We start from the raw sequence: 16,183 nt of genomic DNA, 5'->3' as shown, positions 1-16,183 counted from the left end.
GCAGTTAAGTGTAAAAATCAATTAGGCAGAGTCACATGTTTGGATTAGACCTTGTTCCTCATCTGTCAAAAAAAAAGGGCTCCATGGCCGTGTCTTGATGTTTCTATCATCCGTTTAAGGGTTCAACTGATGACCCGGATGAAAAATAAAAAAGATATGTATAAATACCTACATGAACTTTTACAAGTTTTTTTTAAAGGGAATAATGTCCTGTCTGAACTGCTACTATAGCATGTCAAGATGGCGGCAAAATCATTCAAAATGGAATCTTCTGTTGACGAAAAGGCTAGCGCAATGTGTGCTTTGAGCCTCGGCAACGTGTGAGTGTGTGTGTTTTGCAGAGTGACTTACGCCTCCTTCACTGGGGTGAAGTGGGGGCACATGGAAATGAATCGATGAAAGCTGCACCCATTCAACCCCACATATCATGGCAAGTATGAGCCCTATTGAGTTTTAAATCCAATCTATTAAAGAACCAGTGAAGATGCTCTTATCTTACTTCATCATGACACGCTTGTGTATTTATCTGTAAACCAAATGTAATGTAAAAAGAAATCTGTTTTAGGTTCAATCACATGAGAAAAGTCCAGAGTCCCTGTGGTGATTGGGTAGGGGGGGGGTGCATTGAGAGGCACTCGGGTGAGGTTAATCCCCATTCACCCTCGCCCTTCACTTACTCGTCCGGTCACAATGACCTCCGGCCTGCCATCCACCCCCGTTTTAGTTTTTTTTTAAACTCCTTTTGATTTCATGGATTAGGTGTATTTTTAGTTGATTCTTAAATTGTGCACGGAAGTTTGATTTTACAAATTAAAACTAACAGATGTGGTTTGCATTTACATAGTAATGATGATTATTATCAAAATAAATACAAATAAATAAATGAAAAATTAAGAATTATTTCATTCTATAATCAATCACCAACCACTATCAATTTAATAGGAGTTTGTATTACACTTACTGCTGATTCTTTCAGAGTGAATCCATGCTGCCACCTACTGACTTTGCACTGCACTGCATCGCCTCCTGACTCCCTGCACACGCCCGAGACGTCTTCAGTCCTCAATGCTATCGGGTGTCAAGGTATCGGCAGCATGCTGCAAAAAGTGACCGCGTTAAAATGAGACAGCTCAACAGGGGGAAAACAGGACAACAAAGAAAAAGATTTATTTGTTGAAAGTGGAGCAAATGGCCGTCGGAGCAGAACTAGCATTGTGTCTTAACCTTACAAATCACACTTCAATAGCCATATAAACACATTTAACTACGACAATTTTAAAAAAGTCCTCCTCTTGTCATCGAACGTGAGCAGAGAGAGCGAACCAGCCGTCCTGTACTTGCTGCTTGTCCGTTTGCTGCGGAGGAACAACAACATGTTTATTCGCAACAACGGACCACGGGAGACTATTTGTGTGTACGTGTGTTTACCTGGGTGCTTCCATCCCTCTGTGCCTCTTCATAATGCCGAGAATGCACTTGCGAACCAGCTGATCTAAAGCACAAGGATTAAACAACTTTCGAACCCCCCCCGCAAAATCACAATTCTGAATAACACAGATTGTGCTCCATCGTATTTTTTTCACCCCTCAGATGCTCAGCTTTTAATGGTTTCACTATTCAAAACATTTCATAGGGCCAAATAAGAATCGCGGATTACAGTTAAGCCTCACGAAACTTAGATTGTTTTGAGGGGGTGGCACATTTGCAAGAAAATGTGCGACCAGTCGCCAGGTCCGTGTTGCCATGACGATGGTTGGCGCAGCTACCGTAGTTTGGTTGAAGGAGGTCAGAGGTGTCGCTACAGTTTGGGAAAAAAAAAAAGCGAGCGCCAGTAGATAAAGTTTGAAAAGTATTAGACATTCACATTTGTATGATATTTGATTGTAAATATGATATTTATCAGAAAAAGCATTTTTAAAAATGAATTGTGTATCAAAAATCAAGATACAAATGGAATCTCATATTTGGAAGACTGGCTGTGGCTTGAAAGTGGCTCTGAATCTTCGCCCAGTCTCATTTCCGAGTCATGCGCTATATAAATAAAAATGCATTGTATGGTATTGTATGGGTGGATAAACTTATGTAAATGAGCCCTAACAGTGAAGCAGACATTCAAAATGGCTCGCCCACAGAGACATTTACAAATATTTCTAGTAAAAGTCAACTTTTCATAATTGGACTTGAATTTTGGTCAACGTTGAAGCTCACCGTTGGCCGTCTGGCGGCATCAGGAGGGCTCCATCAATGCTTCCGCTGCCACCTTGGTGACAAGACAGACATCACTTACAACGGAGTCTACTACAACAAACACGCGTGTTACCTGATGGCGGCGGGCTGAAGGCCGAGGGGGGCACGGGCGAGCCGGACGGGGACACTCTGGCGGACAGGGTCTGCTTCTGCTGCTCGATGAGATCCAGCAATCGTCCTCTGGCTGCTGCGCTTTGCCTGTTCAGCTCCAGGAGGCGCTGATGCACGCTACTCGCACTGCTATTATTCCCAGCCCCCTACGACAAAGGCAAATAGATTTTGGCCACGTCTGCTTTAAAAGACGACGTTTTTGTAGCTCACCTGCTGGTTCTCTTTGTCGATGTGCTGAGCGAGCCCGGCGGCGCTCTCGGGCCGCGACGTCTTGCCGGGCGTCACTTTGTCCGTGCCGACGGAAGCAGAGCACTTGGGCCCGGCGCCGCCGCTGCTCGGCGACCCCCCGACACTCCGGGCGCGGCTAACTTGGGCACCGGCGATCACGTCTCTGAGTCGGCAGAGCTGGGTGATCTCGGCGTCCAAGGCGTCGGGAGAGAGTCGCGATGTGAGGGGGAGGCTGGCGACAGGCCGGCTGACGAGGCTCGCCGGCGACGCTCGGAGCTTGTTGTAGGTGCCCTGATCCGGCTCTGTGGAAAGACGTTTTTTTTTTTAAAGGACTAAGTAGTACATGGTAGTGGTAGTAAACAAATGAATGAGGTTACCAGGAATTGGCTGCCAGGCATCTCCCTGTCCAGGTGGGGAGAGTCGGATGGCAGGAGACACGGAAACCGGTGGTCGCTCGGCAACAGGCTGTTGAACTGTCCAGACACTTCATTAGGTACTCTAAATTGAGCATTCCTACTGCATCTTTGTAAAGGGCAAATTTCTCTTCAATCTCTTCAATCTCTTGTATTGGAATGCATAGGACCAATGATTCTCAGTGTGGTACGAGGGCTCCCTCTTGTGGAATAAGCATAAATCACTCTCCAAGTGCACTTCAGTTGTGTGATATTTTTTAAGTTCAAGATGTTTGCATTTAATCTTTGTTATTTTTTTCTTATAATATAATGATTTTATTGTTGTTGTTTTTTATTTGTAGATTTTTGCTCTGAATATTTTTTTTCCGGAAATATTTGGACTTTGTTCCTGTAAACCCTAGATTGTTGTTTTTCCCATAATACCACAACTTTGTCATGCCCAAATTTAAATACAACACACAAAATATGAACCTGCAGCTATGACATCAGAGCCTTGGGGTTGGTTGATGTGCGTCGCCATTGCCGACACCAGCGAGTCCAGCTTCCTCTCCAGCTCGCCTGTCCGCTGCTGCAACTCTGCCTGCGCACAAGTAAATGGGCAAGAGATCAGACAGGTGACTCGTAAGCATTAAAGTGGACATAAATGAAAAATGCACTTTTTGGTTTGTTTATGTACAAATAGCTGTGTCTGGAGCAGCAGCCCACCATATCTCACCTTGAGTGAAGACGTCTCCTCTCTCAGGGTCATGGTCTCGGCAGTGAGAGCGTCAATCAAGCTCCGTTGCTCCCTCAGCTTCTCCTCGAGCTTTCGTCTCTCCTCGGTTGCACTTTCGGCATCACGTTCTCGCTAAGGACAACAGAGAGACCTGATTCAACTCCCAAAAACGTTAGGCATGTTTCGTGTGGCCTTGCTTTTTTGGGCAGTACATTTTTGAGGAGGTGAACCAGACGCGCCAGAGTGGAGACCAAAGCCGCGGAGAAGCCACTGAGGCCTTGTGCCGGGCGTTGCCGACTCTGTGTCAACGTTTGCGGACTCAGGGAATCCAAGTCAAGCTCCACTTGGGCCAGCATGGTCTGCAGAAGGCCCAAGCTGGACTGTTCCCCGCTGTGAGAGGCCACGGTGGAGCCGTTCAGTTCGGCGGTCTTGCAGGCGCGCTTCCTGGTCCTGGCGGTGTGACAGCTGCCTGCACGACGACGACAACAACACCATGTTAGATCAAATGTTTCAAGTGGTTTGCGGTCTTTGGTTACCTGGCTGCCTGGGAGAAAGTTCAGGGTTGAGGACATGCGAGACTAGGAAGGAAGGCTCCTCAACGGCTTCCTCTGAGTGGTTGTGTCTGGAGCGTAAACGTTGGACTGCCGCTGTGGCATTGAGTGCTAAGAAGAAAACCAAGATGAGTTCACATGTGGATATTTTGAATGCAACATTAAATTTTTTTTTTTTACCAGTACCAGTTCGGGCTGGTGGTCTGGCTGGTGTGCAGGGAGTTTGAGGACTAGTAAAACTGCGCTCCAAGACACCATGACAAATTCTTTGACGCTGAAGTCCTCCCATCTTATTATTCAGCGGAATTTTACTTAAAAAATAAACCAACAAACAAAGAGTTATGTGATTGTGTTGGTCTTTAATTGCCTGTTTGGATTCAGCTGAGATGATGTGACTACCTCTGGAATAGTGTTCCCTCTGCAGGCTCTTCATCACTGTAGTAGTCGTCCTCTGGTTCATGGACAATCTGAAAATGTATGTTTTTGTTCCATATGTTGTATATAACGTATATGTTTTAAGTACAAAAACAACAGCCAATGGATTGGATATAAATGAATATTTATAATCGTTTTTTACTATTATACCAAATTTGTCATCGTGGAGTGTAATAATCGTAATTGTAATTGAATTTCAATGCCCTAAATATACTAAAACAAATACTTCATAATAATCATTACGTGCTCCATAACAGACACACACACCTGTTGCTCCAGCATGGAGTCATTGAAGGAAGACAGATCGGTGGATCTCTGGAAAACTGGAGAATCCAAGTTTGGGGCCACGGTCACGCTGGGATGTCCTGCGGAATTACATAGACACACATTGAGTACATGAACATGGGGAAAAAAAACAACCTTAATGTACGAATTAAAATGTTGGTAATGTGGCATGTTAATAATTCTACCAGTCTGTCTGCGTGGTGGTTCCCCAAACAGTTCGTTGACTACAGCCAAGGCTCTGTCTGAGCGGGCCAGCACATCCTGCAGCAGCAGCTTGTCAGAAAACACCTGCAAACAAACCAATACACTTTTCTATAAAAATAAAAGAATACACTTAATTACGTAGACTACTTTCAAATAATGCCACACCTCTCTCATGATTGTGCGACTAGCCTTGTCCAGAGGATTACATCCAGCATGCCTAAGGCGAGCTTTCAGTGCTTTCTCTCGCAGCTCCCACTGAGCGGCAGCCTTGTTGTGCGACTTGCGGATCTCGTGGCGATGGTCCTGAGGACACACCGGGAATACAAATTGTTACCCGAGGTCTTGATGCTTGAAGACAGTTTGAAAAGGAATCATTAAACTAGCTTTACCAGCTCTGCGGGGCTCAGCTTGTGTACCGACAGGTCATTAACTGTGCTCTGAAACCCAAACATTGCTTATGATGATGTAAAATAGACAGAGGGATTATTTGACTGCCATACATTCAGGTTACGTCAAGACCGTTGAAACCCGAGTACTCGTCATGACTGAAAACTTTGATTTAATAAATTAGCGCGTACTCACCACCCACTCTCTTTTGGGAGGAGGTGCCGTTTTCTTGGGACGAAGGGGCTTTTTCAAACCCTTGCCGTATTGCGTCCGACATCCTCCTCTAGCTAATGACATGCTCGCTAAAGTGCTATTTGACACGTTTGCGAGGTTAGCGAAAACGACTGTCAGTGAATTAGCTGTGGCGTTCGCCAGTAGCCACTTTCCCGGTTGAGCGAGCTAACGTTAGTGGTTAGCAATTATTAGGAAAACGAAACGTAAAACAACTTCAATGTTAGTTTTACAGCTAAGGGGTTGTTTAAAAAGTTAAATACGCCTCGTAATGCCAGTCGAGTTGCTAATTTAAAACGTGTCTTTCGTGGTTTGTTGAGGGTGGTTTTTCAACCGTCCCGCGCCACTTCCCTGTACGACGTCACGTACGCGAAGAGCATGACGGGACATCTAGTACTGGCGACCAGAAAGTGTGTGCCGTTAATTTTGGTGAACGGAATAATTAATAACTCGAGTAAAAATGTTAAAGTATCAACTTAAATCCCCCAAACGGATCAATTTGCAAGCTTCTATTATATATGCCTGTTCTTTTTAGTGTGACTTGTTACGACAGTCGCATCTTTGCTCCGCAAGCATGATGGGAAATGTAGTATTAACCACTGAACGTTCGTAACTTTAGGAGCTCATTAAATTAAAAATAAAACGTGTATTTAAAAGGAATATTGGAAACGGGAGCGTGTCAAAATGCAAGTTTAATGTTTTTTCTTCGATGATACAATCTCAATAGTGATTCGAAGTTGAGCACATTCGTACACTAGATGGCAATGTTACGATTCGATTGAAACTTCATTGACATGAGTCACCACGTTTAGAAAAAGTTGCCCAAGTAGCGACTGCAAGCAGTGTCATGATTTTACTATTTATTTTCACACTTTGAAACGATAACAAAACACCGAGAGTCACCTTCATTGCGTGCAAACCATTCGTAGAATTCAACTGGTGCTATTTTACCTTGCCAGCTGTCATTTCAGGTTTTCCCCACGCCCCAATTGTGACGCAAAGTAGGATGTGCCGCACGCATCAGTTTGGACTGACCCAGCAGGACCTGGACTTCACTTGTGCTGTTCTCGTCGGGACGCCCCAGCAACATGCGAAGCGCGCCACTCACGTTCGCAACAGCCGCTCACAGGACCCCACGGACACTCGGAGAGTACATTGGAGACTCCTCTACTCTTTGCCCAGACTGGATTTAACGCAGAAAACTCGCACCTGGAGACTAAACTTGATCCTGGGAGGATAATCGCGTGGAGTCATTTTTGGAGACGCAATTACGCACGGAAATTCTCAAACAAATGCCAGCGCCTAAGTTGCGCATCACTCCTTTTCTTAATTCCCACAGCTCCCCTCATAGTTCCGCTGAATCCTAGCGGCGGGCCTTTCTTTCTGTCGCCCGCAGAATGTGGGCCGGAGGACTCCCGGCCGCCGTGGTCGTGACCCTTCTCCTGGTCACCGTCGACGTGCAGGCCAGCGGGGAGTACTGCCACGGGTGGCACGACGCCCATGGAGCGTGGAAGGAAGGTTTCCAGTGCCCGGAGAAGATCGACGGCGTGGACGCCATCATTTGTTGCGGGAAGTGCGAGCTGCGTTACTGCTGCTCCAGCACGGACGCGCGGCTGGACCAGGGCAGCTGCGACAACGACAGGCGGGCCCTGGAACCCGGGGCCGAGGGAAAGGAGACCAAAGACTCCGGTGCAGGTACGAACGTGTGCACTCGGGTCTTCACAGGGAACGGAAATCGGTGGAGGACTTCAATGAAAATGCTGCTGGGAATAAGTTTGGAAAGTAATTTATAGTCACTGGCATTAGAAAGTCACTGGTTACAATATTAGAACCATTAGATCAGCCTTTGCTAAGGTGTGCACTCTTCAACATCCAGACAAAAGTGGGCGCACCCCCTCTACCCTATATACACTTTTAAAAGTAAAAACAAAACTTTTTGGATATATATAAAGCATTTTTTTCCCAAACCTTTTCAGTCACGCAACCCCGGCAACATCCTGACAAAAGTTGGTGCACCCCTCTACCATGCACGCACACTAAGAAGTCAAATTTGAGACTTTTGGGAAAAAAAAATCTGTTGTGCACCCCCTTCAGCATCCCAACAGAATTGACACACCGCGTCGGTCATGCACACACCCTTAAAAAAGTAAAAACTGATCTTTTTGGATACTCTAGAGCAGTCATTTTCCAAACTGTTGAAGCCACACACCCTTTCCAAGATCCCGATAGGCGCACCACTTTTACCCTACAAAGACCCTTAAAAATAGCAAAAACAAAGGCTTTTGGGTACTTTTAGAGCAAACTTTCCCAAACTTTTCAAGCCTCACACACATACACTCCTTTCACACCCAAGGGTACACACCCTATCCCATTCACACACCCTCTTCCCTAAAATGTTCAAGTCGCACGCCCCTTCAAGATGCGGACAGAGTTGAACAACACCTATTCCTCATTCAAAGCATCAAAAACAAAACAAAACAGAAAAAATACATTTTTTTTATATGTATATAAAGTTGGCGCACCCCCTCTACCTTATACACACCATTAAAAATAGATAAAACGTAGGCTTTTGGATATTTTGAGGGCAAAAAATGTTCAGCCATAGACCCATTCAACATCCTGACAGAGCTGGCGCACGCCGTCTATGCAGCACAGACTTTAAAAGTCTGAAAAGCCAACCGACGGTCAGACTGTGCAGGAAAGCAGTGCTTAAAAACAGAAATCTAAGACACAAGGAGGAGTACTACATGCCGAGCATATCAAAAAAATGCACGGAGGATTTTGAAAAGCCATCTGGATGTGTTGTATCGAAATACATCTGAAGTGAGATTATTCGGACTAACTCTCACGAGGTCTTAAGATTGGATTTTGTGCAATTACACGCTCCCGCTTTCCTCCCATGAAGTGGTTCGTGGTGCGTACAGTACGCCCTTGTTGAGAGGAGCATCAGCTGCCGGCAGGTTGGCAGCAACAGCTGCATAGCAGACAGCAGAAGAAAAAAAAAAAAAAAAGAAACAGCTACATGGGGCTCCCAAATGGTCCTAAAGTGCAGTTTTAAAAATAGAAAAGCGTTTGTCGGACGCTGTCGGAATCAAGTCGGGACTTGAGGCGGATCGTGGACAGTCGCTCAGCCGAAGGTGCTGACAGTTCTGCCCGTTAAAACATACACACCTTCTCAAATCACCTTTCAGTTTGGTGTCCTCCCAACTTTTAAGCCCGTCATGTGCTTTCCAGGGATTCACTCTGCTCAGCAACTGTGACATTTAGCATGATGTAAGGCTTAGTTCGTGCAAATTAAAGTGAAATAGTTATCATTAATAGGATGAGATAGATTCACTATAAACAACTATTACCATGTAGATTTTACATGAAACATCCTTGGGTCCCTTGAAAGGCTCTATATACACTAATAAACAATGTTATGTTGTTTGAAATGCAAATTCTGTAAGTTTGCTGACAGGGTGGACTATGACAGGGTGGACATTCTTGGCTAATGTTAGAATTTACTGAGTTAGCAAGCTAATTGTTGATATATATAATGAAAAGTTTCTTATCAGTTGATGTTTCATTATGACAGGGTGGACATTTGTATTAAATAGATGTTATGCTGTTAGGAAATGAATATCGGTGAAGCTCTCGCCCTTTTTCAATAAATTAACAGCCATCAGAAAATGTACATGTTAACAGCAATATATGTGAGCTTGCTGACAGGGTGGACAATGACAGGGTGGACATTTTTGGCTAATATTAGCATTTCATGAGCATGTGGTTGACCTTTTCTTGGCAACAGTTAGCAAGCTAAGTGTGCTCTTTTAATATATCATTTTAATTTCTGAAAGGTTTTATATCAGTTGATGTTTCATTATGACAGAGTGGACATTTGTATAAAGTAGATGTCATGCTGTTAGAAATGGATATCGGTGAAGCTTTCGCCCTGTTTCAATAAATTAGCAGCCAGCAGACAATGTGCATGTAAAAAGCGAAATATGTGAGCTTGCTGACAGGGTGGACAACGGCCTTCACTAAAAACTGGTAAATATAATTGTAAAAATCCGACTAATCCAGATTGCTGTTACTGTTTTATCTTGCCAAGCGCCACCGACAACGTGATCGAAAAAGTGGTCCCATTCAGAAGACGAGCATCTTGGATGTCCAGCTTTTTATCTGACCCTCACTTATGATGACTGCAGGAACTGCTGTATACATTTCATTCGCTGGCCCCCGGCCAATTTGACATTTTTGCCCCCATTCTCCTCAACTCGTGCAAGGCTCAGTTGCATTTATCCATTTCCCTACGCTTTACAGGCTATTAATCACTCAAGGCAAGGAATACACAGAGCGGCTTTGATGACTAACAGGCAGGACGTTATTAATGTGCTCCGCCACGAGGAAACGTGGCGTTCAGGCAACGGGGAGAATGACCCGAGGGCGCGACAGGTGTGGGACAGGGGCCGTGAAAAAATACAGTCGCAAAGCATTGGTACATTTGAGTTGTACACTTTTGAAAAGACTTAGTGCGCCTTTTATCGGACTACGTTTATCAGCTGAGACGTGAATGTTAACCTTATAAAGTGGTGGAAAATCTCCTTCATGGTTCAGGCATCTGTAGGTGGTTAGTCGAGCCCAAAGCGTTCAGATTTACAGATTAGGAGGCTTACCTTTATATGCGCAGATGGATAGGTTAGCAGGCGAGGGGATACTCACATGCTAATGCATCTTTTGTAATAGAAGGAGTATGTATTAGTTCTGAACAATTAATCAAATTCAAATGATACTGTGTATTGTAAAAAAAAAAAAAAAAAAAAAAAAAAAAAATCACAATTAGACTATTTTTCTAAATCTTTCAGTCCTAGTTCGTATACAAGATTGTTACCGTATTTTCTGGACTATAAGAAACACCTTTATATAAGCCGCATCCACTCTATTTAAAGAAATAATGAATATATAAACCGCACATTTATATAAGCCGCGCTTATCTGTGTTGAAAAATTAGATATTTACTGCATTTACAGAACGATTTTGAACTGTAAATGTGCATGAAAAAAGTAGCGGCTTATAGTCCGGAAAATACGGTACATTTATTTGGTCATTCTTGTGACTTCAAGTTGTTCAAGGTTTCTATTATGATGTCTTTACAATCAATCACCAGTGTAAGAATTTTACATTTGACAAACTTTACAGATTATTTGCGCACTATTTAGTAGCAGTAGTCGTAGTATCTAGTAGTGTGTGCATGCAAGTGTGTGCATGTACATTAAGTCATGTCTTCTACTTGTAAATTTAAATAATCTCCATCTTTTTCTTCCTTTGCCACACCCTTTGTCGTAGATTTAACGTAACACTTTGACCAATCACAAGCTGGACTCCAAACCGTCAAAACATAAATGCAAAACCCTGATGAAAAAAATAAAATTGGCCGGATGAGAGTGGAAGAAAGCAGGGCGCTTGATGCCCATATAAGTACAAGAAAAGAGGCCAGTGATCGCCTCCTCGCCCCCACCCGACCCCCTCATGTGCCCCCCAGGCCCAAGGGACATTACCCCTATATGTGTAGCCATAACAGACTTATAGAAAGAGTTCCTGTGAGAAGCTGTTTATTGGGAGTGAGGTGTCGGGTGAGATATGTTAGAAGTTGACACCTCACTTCTGGCTTTGGTGTCACCTTCCTCCTCTTCTTCTTCATCACGCATGCCCTTCCCACTTTTTAAGTCCGGAGCCTCACATGCTGTAATCTGTGCTAATACCACTCTGCTTTTGATGGGCATTGAGAGGAAGAAAAAAAAAAAAAAAAAAAAGACCCTGCAGACAAAAGGAAACTGGAGCTAGTCGCCTCGCTAGCCACGTTACGCCCCGTAACACTCCCGCAGAATGGAAAATAACCGACGAGCCGCGGAGGGGGGGGACGATAAAACGCAAGAAAATCACTTGTGACATAACATGGACGTTATTGTTTTGATCAGCACTAAATGCAGCGTGAAAAGTAAAGCCGCATTGTGATGTCAAAGTTTCAGTTTCTAAGGATGTGATACGTTGAAGCTAGCTAATGAGTTTCATGCCGTTAGCCAAAATGCTAATGAATCGTTCAAGCGAACCCCGATAGAACCATCAAAGATGAAATTGCGAGAAAATGGCACACAATTTTGCCAAATGTCAAAGAAACATTAAGGAGGTAATGCATTAGAATTAGAAGGGGAAAAAAAACAAGAAAAAAAACGCTGAAAAATGTTCAAAAAAAGGAACAAATATTGGGGAAAAAAAACCCCAAATGTTACTATAGAAAAAATAGACACACATTCAAAAAATACAAAAACACAAACCGGATTCAACCGCAATATTAGGAGAAAAAAAAAAAAATTGGGCAATACAATCAAATTGAGATAAAAATAAACAATTATTGTATGAAACATACCAAAAAATACGGAAAAATCTAAAGAATATCCTCCAAAATTGAACAAAATGCAATGAAAAAAAATGGCTGTCAAAGCTCTCTATAAGCCCAGGGCGAGCGGCCTTTTTTGATGATGCCCCTGAAAAATATTTTGTGGAGGGGTGTGGAGAGAGCCGCCCCTTTTAACCCCCGCCTACCCTTGCTTTCCCTGCACGCCCTCTTCTTCTTCTTCTTCTGTGGCTTGCATCATCTCCTTTCAACAACTACTACTCTCGCTCATTAAATATGATAGTAACGATAATTCCATTATCAAAACGCAAAGCAACGGACACTCGGCTTATTTCGAAAGGCCCCGTGAAACTGGCAAAGGTCGCTCGCTCGCTCCTCGGTTGCTCTGTTGGATATAAAAGTCAGCCAGACGAGACGGGCGCGCTTCTTTGATTTTCATTAAATCATTGGACGCTGAATGCCTTCTTTTCTTGAAGCACAAGCCAAGCGCTGCAAAGTCCGGCCAGGAATAACTGGCTCAAGAATGTCGACCCAACCACCCCCCCCCAAACACACACACACACACACACACACAAATACCTGGCTTACGCTCACTGGCCACTTCATTAGGTACACTTTGCAGTATCCAAAGAGGTTTGTTTGGACTTTTTGTTTCTAAAGACTGCTTTAAAAGTATACAGACGTCTTTGGCATTTTGTAAGGCTGCGTTCAGCGTAGTTGGCGGTGCGCCAACTGTCCAAAAACGTTTGGCAAAGGCTGCTCAAAAAGGCTTTCCTTTGGCTTGTTGTTTCTGCAGGGTGTTTACGGCAGATAGGGTGTGTCCAAGTCTAAGGGGACGGAGAAAAGAATTTGGGAAATACCCCTTTAAAAGTACGCAGAAAGCTTTTGCTCTGCCTTTTTTTTTTTTTCTGGGTAGAAAGGGTGTGCGCCAACCTTTTGAAATTTTGAAATGGGTGTGTTGCTTAAAACGTTTGGGGCAGGCTGCGCCGCTGTGGGAGTGGTCACAGCTGAGTTCATGGCCAATCAAAGCGGAGATTTTTATTCCATTTAAACGCGGCGCTAGAGTCTCAACACTTGGAGACCCCGCCCCCAAATCCCTCATGTGGCCCCCATGTGAAATAGCTGACACTTTCATAATTTCATAATAAAATCTATTTTTCTGCCACATCCTGGCACTACAATCAAAGATCCCTCTGGTGTATTGCAACAACATAATAGGTATCCGGTGGCATTAACGGTAATGACACAATATATTAGAGCTAGACCGATTTTTTCAGGGCCGATACCGATTATTCAGTAGATTGTAGTATCAGTAGAATCTCTAATAAAGTTAACTGAAATTTACATAAATAGTTCCTTGAAGTTAACACCGTTTTAAATGGATTTATTATCGGCCATCAGATTTTTAAATACGGATATTCGGCATTTTGATGAATGTCGGCGCCGATAATTGGCCTGGCCGATAATCGGTCTATCCCTACAATATATACAACACATTCATGAGCATCTTCAAAACGCATGTTGCGAATGGTGACATTTATTTGGGACACATAAAGGTAAAGACATGTTGGCATTAAGTGTGAAAAAAATATGCCTTTAGAACAAGATGTTCTGTTTCGAATGATGCCAACTGTCAAGAATTCAAATATCAGTAAAAGTGACTTTCAAAATGGAATTCAGTGGGGTGCGTCTTGACCGTTATTGACCAAATGATGTGAAAATGACCCATATCCGCCAACTAGCCAACAACATGTTGTTGGCACACTGAGCCGAGTAGAAGGGACACAGCGGGGCGCCGAGGATTAGACGAGATCAAAACAAAGTCGAGAAGTGCTAATGAGAGTCTCGGGCTCCCTGGGAAGCAAATCCCGCCGCACCTTTCACTCCAAACGGGGCGAGCTTTTTTGTGTCCCTGTCTCGGCCAATCAGCGCTCCCCTGTCAAGTCAGGCAGGAAGTAGCGTTTGGACTCTCTCTGCGTCTTGCGGGTTCTCACTCAACGTTGTGGTCTCCCTCCGCAGTGCCCATCTACGTTCCCTTCCTCATCGTGGGTTCCGTGTTCGTGGCCTTCATCCTGGTGGGCTCGGTGGTGGCCATGTGCTGCTGCCGCTGCCTGCGCCCAAAACAGGAGCTTGCGGCGTCATCGGCGGGCGGCGGCGCAGGGGGCCGCCTCCTGGAGACCATCCCCATGATGTCCAGCGCCGGCACCTCCAGGGGCTCGTCGTCGCGCCAGTCCAGCACCGCCGCCTCGTCCAGCTCCTCCGCCCCGTCCGCCAACCCCCGCCCGGGGCCCCTGCCGCCCGCCCCCCTGGTGCGGGCGCAGGCCTCCTGCTGCCTGCCGCCCGACGCCAGCGTCTTCGTCAACATGCCCACCAACTTCTCCGTTCTCAACTGCCAGCAGGCCACGCAGATCATGCCCCACCAGGGACAGTTCCTGCATCCGCAGTACATCGGCTACGCCCATCCGGTGTCCCCCACTTTTATGGACCCCAACCAAGGCGGGTATAGACCCCTCCAGTCCCCTTGCCCTCCCCCTCAAGCTGGAGGCTCCAGCGTGGCCAGTGAGCAGAAATACCCTCCGGTGACGGTGTGACGACTTGTCAAGCTCCACCTGAGCGGGTTCTGGCGCGCCCCCCCAGCGCGATCGTAGCACCCCTGGTGTTTGGTGTCGCGAATGAGCCGAGCTCCGATTACAAACGTAGGCTCCAAAATACTTGCAAGTATGAAAGATTTGTGTGTTTGTAGCCGTGATGACCGGGGTGATTTATGCTGCACGTTTGTAAGGTGTGTGTGTGTGCGTGCGTGTGTGTGTGTGGGGGTGTGTGTGTGTGTGCGTGATGGCAAGCACAGACGGTCTCCCTACAGACTATTTAAACGCTAATGAAGTGAGCGCGGCGCACGGACCGTGACGCTCCGGACTGTTTTTCCCGACGCCGCCCCGGCGTGAGAAAGCGCCGTCACCCAAAGGATGGCGAGGCGGCACTTTGAAGACGATACACCCCGCCCCCACCCCCTCCTCCGCACACCCCCCCCTCCCGTGAGGTGTGTTACTGGATTTAACACTCGCACAGTTCAGTGCGTGTGGCGAGAAAACAAGCAGTCGCCCGTTGCCTTCAAAATGCAGGAATGTGCAGTTGCTCTGCACAATCTGCAGCAAAACAGATTGTGTCGCTGGCGGTGCACCAGTGCCATTTTGAACAGCACCATGGAACCAAATAAAAAAATAAATAAAAAGAAAGTCATTTTCAGGGAGCTTCTGCATCTTGTTTGCTAACTTTCACAATCAAAATACACAAAAACAACACAAAGCCTTTTGGATGCTTTCGGAGCAGTCATCGGCGCGCCCCCTGCGCTCCAAAATCACTCAATAAGTCAAACTAAAACCTTTTGGATACTTTTAGAGAAACCTCTCACAAACCATCAAAGCCAAGCATCTCAACAGTGAAAAAAACTCCTTTTAGATACTTGTAGGGCAGGCTGCCCCAACTTTTGAAGTCACGCACCCCTTTTACCTCCTGTCGGTGTTGGAGCACCCCTTTAGCACATACGCAACCCCCCAAAAATCAAAACAAAGCCTCTTTGGATTCTTTAAGAGAAGTCTTTCTAAAACTTTTTAAGCCATGTACTTTGTTCAACATTGTAACAGAGTTGGTGCACCCCCGCTACTATGCGTAACCTCTTCAAAAAAAACCCACAAAAACCTTTCACACACTTATAGAGGAGTCTAACACAACATTTTTAAAATGCTCGCTTTTCAACAAATCACAAGTTGGCGCACCCCCTCTAAGAAAAGCAAAAACAAAGCCTTTCACACACTTTTAAAGTTACTAACTGGTGCACCCCTTTGACACCAAACGTCCCCAACAAAATATTTTGAGCAGTCTTTTTTTTTTTTTTCGCCAGGTAGCTATTTCTAAACTTTAACGCGTTCTGACAAAGTTGGCGCACCCCCCCGTACTGTGTCCCACGGGCCCGCAGGTT

At 45.2% G+C, this 16,183-nt stretch overlaps 3 protein-coding genes across 7 annotated transcripts in view; 1 reads left to right on the top strand and 2 right to left on the bottom strand.

Annotated features, from left to right (window-relative positions):
• Positions 1-1,069, bottom strand: part of boc (BOC cell adhesion associated, oncogene regulated) — a 44,817-nt gene extending 43,748 nt beyond the window's left edge. For all 4 annotated transcript variants that reach the window (XM_086020860.1, XM_086020864.1, XM_086020861.1 and 1 more), the window contains exon 1: positions 962-1,069. The gene's annotated coding sequence lies outside the window, so the exon portion shown is untranslated. The remainder of the gene's footprint in view (positions 1-961) is intronic.
• Positions 1,070-1,143: 74 nt separating this feature from the next.
• Positions 1,144-6,328, bottom strand: spice1 (spindle and centriole associated protein 1). The gene is made up of 17 exons (XM_086020867.1): positions 5,772-6,328; positions 5,579-5,626; positions 5,355-5,492; positions 5,171-5,273; positions 4,968-5,065; positions 4,665-4,732; positions 4,452-4,576; positions 4,251-4,376; positions 3,927-4,183; positions 3,715-3,846; positions 3,471-3,579; positions 2,964-3,059; positions 2,569-2,888; positions 2,321-2,504; positions 2,209-2,260; positions 1,429-1,492; positions 1,144-1,355 (listed from the first exon to the last, which is right to left on the bottom strand). The coding sequence occupies exons 1-17, from the start codon at positions 5,871-5,873 to the stop codon at positions 1,296-1,298; spliced, it is 2,082 nt and encodes a 693-aa protein (XP_085876993.1). The 5' UTR covers positions 5,874-6,328; the 3' UTR covers positions 1,144-1,295.
• shisa2b (shisa family member 2b) lies at positions 6,157-15,454 on the top strand. 2 transcript variants are annotated; one of them, XM_086020869.1, is made up of 3 exons: positions 6,157-6,217; positions 6,779-7,502; positions 14,224-15,454. In XM_086020869.1, the coding sequence occupies exons 2-3, from the start codon at positions 7,205-7,207 to the stop codon at positions 14,793-14,795; spliced, it is 870 nt and encodes a 289-aa protein (XP_085876995.1). In that variant the 5' UTR covers positions 6,157-6,217; positions 6,779-7,204; the 3' UTR covers positions 14,796-15,454. The 2 variants fall into 2 exon arrangements, with proteins under 2 accessions (XP_085876995.1, XP_085876996.1); XM_086020870.1 differs by lacking the exon at positions 6,157-6,217 and having other exon boundaries at positions 6,597-7,502.
• The last annotated feature ends 729 nt before the right edge of the window (positions 15,455-16,183 follow it).

Source organism: Filicampus tigris, chromosome 21 (assembly GCF_054856515.1).
Source record: "Filicampus tigris isolate MCC_2025a chromosome 21, RoL_Ftig_1.0, whole genome shotgun sequence".
Classification (NCBI taxonomy): Eukaryota; Metazoa; Chordata; class Actinopteri; order Syngnathiformes; family Syngnathidae; genus Filicampus; species Filicampus tigris.
This window is presented reverse-complemented; position numbering and strand designations above follow the sequence as displayed.

Coding starts and splice junctions, on each gene's coding strand:
- spice1 (XM_086020867.1), bottom strand. CDS start 5,873: ATGTCATTAGCTAGAGGAGGATGTCGGACGCAATACGGCAAGGGTTTG. Junction 5,493..5,578: donor AGCTGAGCCCCGCAGAGCTG/GTAAAGCTAGTT, acceptor GTGTGTCCTCAG/GACCATCGCCACGAGATCCG. Junction 4,377..4,451: donor CAGACCACCAGCCCGAACTG/GTACTGGTAAAA, acceptor TTTTCTTCTTAG/CACTCAATGCCACAGCGGCA.
- shisa2b (XM_086020869.1), top strand. CDS start 7,205: ATGTGGGCCGGAGGACTCCCGGCCGCCGTGGTCGTGACCCTTCTCCTG. Junction 7,503..14,223: donor GACCAAAGACTCCGGTGCAG/GTACGAACGTGT, acceptor CTCCCTCCGCAG/TGCCCATCTACGTTCCCTTC.